The 8,947-nt window shown below is 45.9% G+C and overlaps 1 protein-coding gene across 2 annotated transcripts; it reads left to right on the top strand.

Annotated features, from left to right (window-relative positions):
* Positions 1–339: 339 nt before the first annotated feature.
* On the top strand, positions 340–6,055 carry TMEM106C (transmembrane protein 106C). Of its 2 annotated transcripts, none has more exons than XM_057557203.1 (8): positions 340–393; positions 945–1,159; positions 2,451–2,514; positions 3,012–3,171; positions 3,263–3,403; positions 3,846–3,895; positions 4,375–4,428; positions 5,308–6,055. In XM_057557203.1, exons 2-8 carry the CDS (start codon positions 973–975, stop codon positions 5,402–5,404), a joined length of 753 nt encoding a protein of 250 aa, XP_057413186.1. In that variant the 5' UTR covers positions 340–393; positions 945–972; the 3' UTR covers positions 5,405–6,055. The 2 variants fall into 2 exon arrangements, with proteins under 2 accessions (XP_057413186.1, XP_007179313.1); XM_007179251.2 differs by having other exon boundaries at positions 364–467.
* The last annotated feature ends 2,892 nt before the right edge of the window (positions 6,056–8,947 follow it).

Raw genomic sequence — 8,947 nt, 5'->3', positions numbered from 1 at the left:
CCTAGGGCTGCGGAAGGGGACGCCCTAAAGCAGGATGACGGCAGGTTCTGTGTCTGATGCACTTTTTACCCTCGGCGTCTACACAACCCCTGTGCCCAACGAATAGTTGAAAATGGCTTTGGCTGCCGGCTCTTTCCGCCTTCCTCTTCCTCTGGAAACTTGAGCCTTTCCCAGCGTTTCTGGAGGACTCAATCACTCCACTGGACCTGCCTCAAGCCCCGAGAAGCGCTGCTACACCCCGAACCCCAGCCCCCAGCTCTCTGCCGCCCTCTCCCGGCGCCGTCAGCAGGGCCACGAAGAGCGCACGCGCGCGCTCACGCCGGCATCCCCGGGCCACCTTGCATTCTGCGCATGCGCATCGAGTGCGGGCAGTTTCGAAGACCCAAAAGGAAGGTAAAGCCGCTGAAGCGGGCAGGTGGCTGGCTGTCCGGCCCGTGAAGGAGCTGCCGGGAGCTCGTTCCCTGCAGATCTGGAGCCTTCGGCATTTGCTCTCTCCTGGGCGACTCTGGTGGGCTCGGAGCGCGCTTTTTGCCAAGGGGCGTGACCTGAGCCCGCCTCCTGGGTCTGGGAGTGGAGGGGGATGGGGAATCTTTGAGGCCTGTTATTAATTTGGTGCCTGTTGATTGTTGGGGAGGTTTTCTCGAGGAGGGCACAGAGTTTGCAAATAGCGTGACAGGAAGGGGTGAGGCTGGACCACGTGGGAGCTGGGGTGACCCGAGCCCTGGGACTGCGAGGAGCTGGCGGCCCCGTTTCTCCGGCTGTGTGTGTCCCGAGTCGGAGGGGGTTAGGGAGCAGGGCTACAAAATGAGGAGCCTGGTAGAAATTGTGCAGGTGTTTGGGATCACATTCAGGACGGCAATTTGGTCATTTTTGTGTTATCACTTTTCTCATAGAAAGATGCACGGCCACCTATACACGCACTCACTTGCCTCTTTGCACCCTAGGACATGACACAAGTGGCACGTCCTGGCCATGGGGTCCCAGCAGTCCGCCTGTGCTCACCCCCGTTCTTGCAAGCGGAAGAAAGCAGATGACAGGAAGGATTTGCTGGCTGAACGGGAGCAGGAAGAAGCCATTGCTCAGTTCCCATATGTGGAGTTCACAGGGCGAGATAGCATCACCTGTCTCACATGCCAGGGGACAGGCTACATTCCAACAGGTGAGAGTCTTTGGTTATCACGGGAAGGATGATTCCCCAAGGAGAATTCCATGATACCCGGAGGGCTTCTCCGGTCTCCCAGACAGAACTTTTCTCCTAGGCGGCAATACCACAGTCATAGGCCATGCCCTGAGCAGGAGCCAGCTGAGCTGACTTGATAAACTTGGGCAGGTTCCACAGCTTCTCTAGGTTTCCCAATATTTGAAAGCCTTGCTTTTCTTCACTTCCACTCTTGTTGGTTGTTTCCTTGGTTTGGAACATTTGGTTTGCTCTAGATTGTGGGATTTGTTGACAGGCACGTTTCTTTATTGCTCTCACTCAGAAGGCCTGGCATGGCTTTGTGGGGGAGGAGCAGACACCAGCTTGGAAGCTTCTGTTCAAGGAAGCAGGTAGTGAATCATAAACAACCTAAGATCTGAAAAACAAATCAAGTGGGGGGAGAAAAACATGCACAGGAGTGGAGCCTGGATTGGGTACAGAATCATCTGTCACTAAGTTGGCTCTCAAAAAGTCTTAACAGGGGCTTCCCTGGTGGCGCAGTGGTTGAGAATCCGCCTGCCAATGCAGGGGACACGGGTTCGAGCCCTGGTCTGGGAAGATCCCACATGCCGCGGAGCAACTAGGTCCGTGAGCCACAACTACTGAGCCTGCGCGTCTGGAGCCTGTGCTCCGCAACAAGAGAGGCCCCGACAGTGAGAGGCCCGCACACCGCGATGAAGAGTGGCCCCCGCTTGCCGCAACTAGAGAAAGCCCTCGCACAGAAACGAAGACCCAACACGGCCAAAAAAATAAATAATAAATAAATTTAAAAAAAATAGCCATCTGTAAACATTTGACATGTTCATTTAAAAAAAAAAAAAAAGTCTTAACAGTGTAGATGGAGGGTCACAGAAGTTTAGAGCTGGTAAGAACCTTAGAAACCATTTAATCCAAAGCCTTCATATTACAGATGAGGACACAGTGGCCTAGAGAGGTAATGACTTCCCCAAGGCTATGCAGCAGCTGAAAGCCATGCAGCAGCTCAAGGCCATTCAGTAAAGCCAGAACAAGATCCTAGGTTTCTCAACTTCCACGTCACTGCCCTGGGAGCACTGATAGATGTTTTGTAATTTGTAGCACTCTCTACATATTTACTTGTTTCTTGTTCATTAGACCCCAAATATAAAACTGGTATCTTAGAAACGTCTAATTCCAGACAAGTGTATTTGTGACAGGCTACTGTGTATGTGATGGAAAGTACTGCAACACATGGGGTTTATTTTACCAAAATTGTTGTTTGTTTCTTTTCTAGAGCAAGTAAATGAGTTGGTGGCTTTGATCCCACACAGTGATCAGAGATTGCGTCCTCAGAGAACGTGAGTCACCTGTGTCTCTCCTGTTAATGCCTACAGTTGTCCCTAGTCCCTTTTTCTGTGAATGAATGCCAGTTAACTTCTTGAAAACGTTATCTGTTCCTGTAAATCCCCCACTTCCTTTAATACTGTCTGCTCAAGCAAGATGTCTCTGCCCCCATCACAATCTGGGGAAGGGAACTTGAAGCTAGAAATGTTTTGAGGACAGAGAGCCAAATGAAGGAACTTGAATCGGAAGGAATTGGAGGAGAGGGTGTCCTGGGAGGTGAAGAGATGTTTCTGTCCATACAATTCCTCTCTTCAGCTTCTCTTCCCAGACTGAAGACAGCATTCAGATGGGTTTGTGAACATGCTCCACTTATTCGTGCCTGGTTTGTGATTCCTTGCTCTTTTCACTTTCTTGTCCCTCCCCACCTCATTCCTGGTTTTGCATTTAATCTTGACTGATTGGATCTTGATATCTGACTGCCTGGGTTGGTCATGTGCTTTGTCGTTTGCAGTAAGCAGTATGTCCTCCTGTCTGTTCTGCTCTGTCTCCTGGCATCTGGTTTGGTGGTTTTCTTCCTGTTTCCTCATTCGGTCCTCGTGGATGATGACGGCATCAAAGTGGTGAAAGTCACATTTAATGAGCAGGACTCCCTTGTAATCCTCGCCATCACGGTAAGATTAGGGCCTCCCTTCCTGGGTTGTGCACCTGTGAGTCTTGTACCCAGGACCCTTACACGTGTTTCCTCTCTTGCCCTGATTGCAGGCCACCCTGAAAATCAGGAACTCCAACTTCTACTCTGTGGCGGTGAGCAGCCTGTCCAGCCAGGTTCAGTACATGAACACCGTGGTTGGGTCATACGTGACAACTAACATCTCCCTCATTCCACCTCGGAGCGAGCATCTGGTATGCCATCCTTTTAGGATCCTGGTCCCGTGGGCCTGAGAGAAGAGTAGGCGCTGTGGAATGCTGTCACCTCATTACTTTCCTCTTCCTCTCCTCATTTCCACTTGTAGCAACTGGTTGATGAGGAAGACCTGATGAGCTCTGTAATTATGAAAAATTAGGGAAAAAAATCAGCTAGCATTTAAGTGTTACAGGAACAAAAGAATTTGTTGGAGAAAGCAATTTGCCAGCAATCGAGAAGAGGCCATGTGGTCCATTGGCCTCTCAACAGGGAGGAGGTTGGAAGATTTGTTAGAGGCTCATCATCTGGGTCAGGGACAGTCTTGGGGAAATATTTTGTATGTGATAGAAGAATGCTCTCAGGTCCTTGGGTTGCTGATAATAGTACTGTTCTTTGTCAAGACTGCTTAGCCACAGACTGACTCTGGTGTCTTATTTTCAGGTGAATTTTACCGTGAAGGCTGAGATGGGAGGACCATTTTCCTATGTGTAGTAAGGACAGTGTTCTCTACATGTGTGCTTTTTACTGGATGAAAGGGATTCAGAGTTGAGCTCAATTGTTGGGGGCCGATCCTGCCTTAAGTTCCAGCCTTGGGCCTGTGGGTTCCCTAGCTTTGGCCATCTTGAGGTTTACTTGGAGGATGTGGTATTTGATATGTGACTGAAGTGCTCAAATTTCTAAAAGAGAACATTAGGCCACTAGAAACATTTCCAAGCTGCAGCATTTTGTGATGGGTATGAACAAACAAAAAGATGGTGATGTGGGAGGGTGGAAGAACACTTGTGGGGACTCGGAACTGGTGAGCCAGGGCAGCACTTAGGCCAGAAGGGCGGGTGTGGGGCAGGGGAGGTACCCAAACGGGGCTGACTGCTCCTCAGTTTGACAGTGTAACTCAGCACTCCTGCTGATTCGCCTTTTTTTAAAAACAAAAAACAAAAAAATGACCATTTCTCTATTTGCTGTTTGGCAGCTTCTTCTGCACGTTACCCGATATCCTGGTGCACAACATAGTGGTCTTCATGCGGTACGTTGCTCATTTCCCTGTGTCCAGGGCCTTTGTGTTTGAGCCTGGACCGTCAGGCCACGTGAGCTGGCCACCTTTGCTCGGGAGAGCCTGTGGGGCCCACAAACCAAAGAGGGGATGCCCAGTACCTTATAGGCACAGACACGGCAGAGCCTTGCTGTCCTTTAGATACAGTGTCCAAATCCCTGTCACAAATCACCAGGGTCATAGTGAACGGTTAGATGTAGAATTTTCTCCATGAAAGGGGGTCGAGTTGTGTGATCCCTTTAGAATCCTGATGGAACTAGTAAAGAAAAGAAAAGCTTTCTCAAGGCATAAGCCCTGGGCATCTGGCCAGACTTACTCTGTAGCCACACAAATTACCACATGTCATGGACCGGTAGGATAATTTCTAGAACCATGACTGTTAAATTTGCAAGTGACAAGGTTCTGCTGCAGACATTTGAAATAGTAGGGTTAGAGCAGGGTTTCTTAGCCTTGGCACTATTGACATTTTGGGCCAGACGGTTCTTTGTTGCCAGGGGCTGTTCTGTGCATTGTAGGACGTTTTACAGCCTGGCCTCTACCCACTAGATGCCAGTAACACCACCTCCTCCCCCACTCAGCTGTAACAACCCCAAATGTTTAGACGTTGCCAGAAGTCCCCTGTGGGTTAAAATTGTCCCCGGTTTAGAACCACATATTTAGAGGGTCAGCTCAGGGCACAGTGTCTCTGGGGATGTGGAAAGATCCTCTGACTTCCTGGTTGTGTAACCATGAAGATACGTATCTAGGACCTGTGGATATTATTGCCTGAGCTTGCAAGGAATTACTTGGGCAATCTTTCTTACTTATTTCATCTCAGAAACAATTAATTCTCATTGGTTTTGCTTTCCCTAGAACTTCAGTGAAGATTTCCTACATTGGCCACATGACCCAGAGCTCCTTGGAGACACACCACTATGTGGATTGTGGAGCAAATTCCACAGCTGTTTAGAAACTGCTCGTGGTTCTTCCATGGCAGCACCTGTCAGAAGAGACACAGCATCTGTTCCCAGGGCCTGAGCCCTGTACCTACCCCAGGGGGTAGAACCAGAGGAGAAATTGGTTCTCTCAGTCCCCAGCAGACATCCTCCTGCCACTAGGGAGGAAAACTCCTCTCTGTAGCGCCATTTACTTTTCTCAGAACCAGCAGGATCACTGCCTAGTGCCTAGCCTATGCCCAGCAAATAGTAGGCACTCAAAGAAGGTTTGAAGAGTTTAACTGAGATCTTTTCAGCTGTTCTTGGGGCATTATCAATTAAAATCATACCATGGTTCTAGGGTATCAGACGATAGAGTGATCCGGAAATAGGACGGTCAGTGCAGTTGCAGAACTATTTTCGGGGCCTCATCACAGAAGAGGCAGCAGGGAGGGAGCATTTGAATACATGAAAGAAGAAAGCACAGACCATTCAATATGTGAAGTTTTTTCATCTGCTTCCAAATGCCTAGGAACTTTATTAAAGAAAAAAAATAACTTTTTTTTTCCTGTAGAAAGTTAAAACTGTTTTTACCAAGAGTCTGTGGGGTCTGATTTACCCTTCATCCATTGGCTGGAACATGGATTGGAGAATTTGGTAGAAAAATAAACCCTGCTTTTGATTCATCTGTGTCTCCTCTGATTGCCTGGATGTCTCAGTAGGCACGTCTGGGGGACCGTAGAACAGTTGCCTGTGAAGTGTATCAGCACAGGATGGGAAGGGAAGAGAAGAAGCCCTGCTTGTACTGTCCCCATGAGCTGCTATCACAGTCCGTCTGCCTCTGATGGTGACATGCTGGCCTGTCGCTGTTCTAGAACAGAGCACTTAATGCCCCCTGGAGGTTGGATGAGGGAGAGCAGTGATGCCTGAGGAGTGAGAAGCTGCTTCCCTGAGGAGGAATAACTTGCTAATTAAGAGGACCTGGTTTGAAGTTGAATGTTTCTTGAACTGTCTCCACCACCCGAAGAGCAGGCTTCAGCCCCACGATGGCAGGGCATCTAGGGGGAAGCTTGAGTAGTGAGTTTCAGAGGTCCGCTGAGGTGGGCTCCAGCTCCTTCTCCAGCCCTGGTGCCTCGGGAAACCCTAACAGCAACGGGTGGTGGCACGTCTATTTTCTTTTTTGTCTTCATTCACATAGCTTGATTTTCAATATTAATGATCTTTGCACTCTGAATCTTCAGGCTAAGGCTAAATTTCATGGCTGTTTGGCTGATGCTGACCATGCTTGAGTAACCCAAGAGCTGAGGGTTGAAAGCCGAGTTTCCCTGTTAACCTGGATCCTTTTAACGGTCCGTATGTACACGATGTTGATGACTGTTCTGTGTGTAAATGATGGAACGCAACTTGTATGGAAGCAGATGTGCACCATTTTTGAGGACATGCCCTAAACACATGAAGATGTACACATTGCTACATTTTTTTATTTTCCCATTTTCCAAACAGCCTCTAGCATATTTTTCATGTGATTTTGAACAAGTTACTCCTATTGGTACTTCAGTTTTCAATAATTTTTTGTGACCATGTGCTTCAGTAGCATTTCTTGCTTCTCAATGTTATCTTTATTTTTTTTTATTTTAGAACTCTCAAATTGTTTACTCATTTTTTTTTTAATTGGGGTATAGTTGTTTTACAATGTTGTGTTAGTTTCTACTGTACAGCGGAGTGGAGTTCCCTGTGCTATACAGCAGGTTCTTATTATCTATTTTATACATATTAGTGTATATATGTCAATCCCAATCTCCCAGTTCATCCCCCCACCCCGCCCCCTGGCTTTCCCCCCTTGGTATCCATACATTTGTTCTCTACATCTGTGTCTCTGTTTCTGCCTTGCAAACTGGTTCATCTGTACCATTTTTCTAGATTCCACATATATGCGTTAGTATACAGTATTTGTTTTTCTCTTTCTGACTTACTTCACTCTATGACAGTCTCTAGGTCCATCCACATCTCTTCAAATGACCCAATTTCGTTCCTTTTTATGGCTGAGTAATATTCCATTGTATATATGTACCACATCTTCTTTATCCATTTGTCTGTCGATGGTCATTTAGGTTGCTTCCATGACCTGGCTATTGTAAACAGTGCTGCAATGAACATTGGGGTGCATGTGGCATGTGTCTTTTTGAATTATGGTTTTCTCTGGGTATATGCCCAGTAGTGGGATTGCTGGGTCGTATGGTAATTCTATTTATAGTTTTTTAAGGAACCTCCATACTGTTCTCCATAGTGGCTGTATCAATTTACCTTCCCACCAACAGTGCAAGAGGGTTCCCTTTTCTCCACATCCTCTCCAGCATTTATTGTTTGTAGATTTTCTGATGATGCCCATTCTAACCGGTGTGAGGTGACACCTCGTTGTAGTTTTGATATGCGTTTCTCTAATAATTAGTGATGTTGAGCAGCTTTTCGTGTGCCTTTTCTTTGGAGAAACGTCTGTTTAGGTCTTCTGCCTATTTTTTCATTGGGTTGTTTGTTTTTTTGATATTGAGCTGCATGAGCTGTTTATATATTTTGGAGATTAATCCTTTGTCTATTGATTTGTTTGCCAATATTTTCTCCCATTCTGAGGATTGTCTTTTTGTTTATAGCTTCCTTTGCTATGCAAAAGCTTTGAAGTTTCATTAGGTCCCATTTGTTTATTTTTTTTTTTTTAATTTCCATTACTCTAGGAGGTGGGTCAAAAAAGATCTTGCTGTGATTTATGTGAAAGAGTGTTCTTCCTGTGTTTTCCTCTAAGAGTTTTATAGTGTCCGGTCTTACATTTAGGTATTTAATCCATTTTGAGTTTATTTTTGTGTATGCTGTTAGGGGGTGTTCTAATTTCATTCTTTTACATGTAGCTGTCCAGTTTTTCCAGTACCACTTATTGAAAATGGTGTCTTTTCTCCATGGTATATCCTTGCCTCCTTTGTCATACATAGATGCGTGGGTTTATCTCTGGGCTTTCTATTCTGTTCCATTCATCTATATTTCAGTTTTTGTGCCTGTACCATACTGTCTTGATTACTGTAGCTTTGTAGTATAGTCTGAAGTCAGGGAGTCTGATTCCTCCACCTCCGTTTTTTTTCCTCAAGATTGCTTTGGCTATTCGGGGTCTTTTGTGTCTCCAGACATATTTTAAAATTTTTTTGTTATAGTTCTGTAAAAAAATGCCATTGGTAATTTGATAGGGATTGCATTGAATCTGTAGATTGCTTTGGGTAGTATAGTCATTTTCACGATGTTGATTCTTCCAATCCAAGAACATGGTATATGTCTCCATCTGTTTGTATCATCTTTAATTTCTTTCATCAGTGTCTTATAGTTTTCTGTATACAGGTCTTTTGTCTCCGTAGGTAGGTTTATTCCTAGGTATTTTATTCTTTTTGTTGCAGTGGTAAATGGGAGTGTTTCCTTAATTTCTCTTTCAGATTTTTCATCATTAGTGTATAGGAATGCAAGAGATTTCTGTGCATTTTGTATCCTGCAACTTTAACAAATTCATTAATTAGCTCTAGTAGTTTTCTGGTGGCATCTTT

This window comes from Balaenoptera acutorostrata, chromosome 11 (genome assembly GCF_949987535.1).
Source record: "Balaenoptera acutorostrata chromosome 11, mBalAcu1.1, whole genome shotgun sequence".
Lineage (NCBI taxonomy): Eukaryota > Metazoa > Chordata > Mammalia > Artiodactyla > Balaenopteridae > Balaenoptera > Balaenoptera acutorostrata.
Note: the sequence above shows the minus strand (reverse complement) of the source record. Positions and strands in the feature narration are given on the sequence as shown.

Bases quoted from the DNA above. Each gene is read 5' to 3' on its own strand.
- TMEM106C (XM_057557203.1), top strand. From the start codon at position 973: ATGGGGTCCCAGCAGTCCGCCTGTGCTCACCCCCGTTCTTGCAAGCGG. The intron at 2,515-3,011 runs GTGAGTCACCTG...TGTCGTTTGCAG, and splicing joins AGATTGCGTCCTCAGAGAAC to TAAGCAGTATGTCCTCCTGT. The intron at 3,896-4,374 runs GTAAGGACAGTG...GCTGTTTGGCAG, and splicing joins GGACCATTTTCCTATGTGTA to CTTCTTCTGCACGTTACCCG.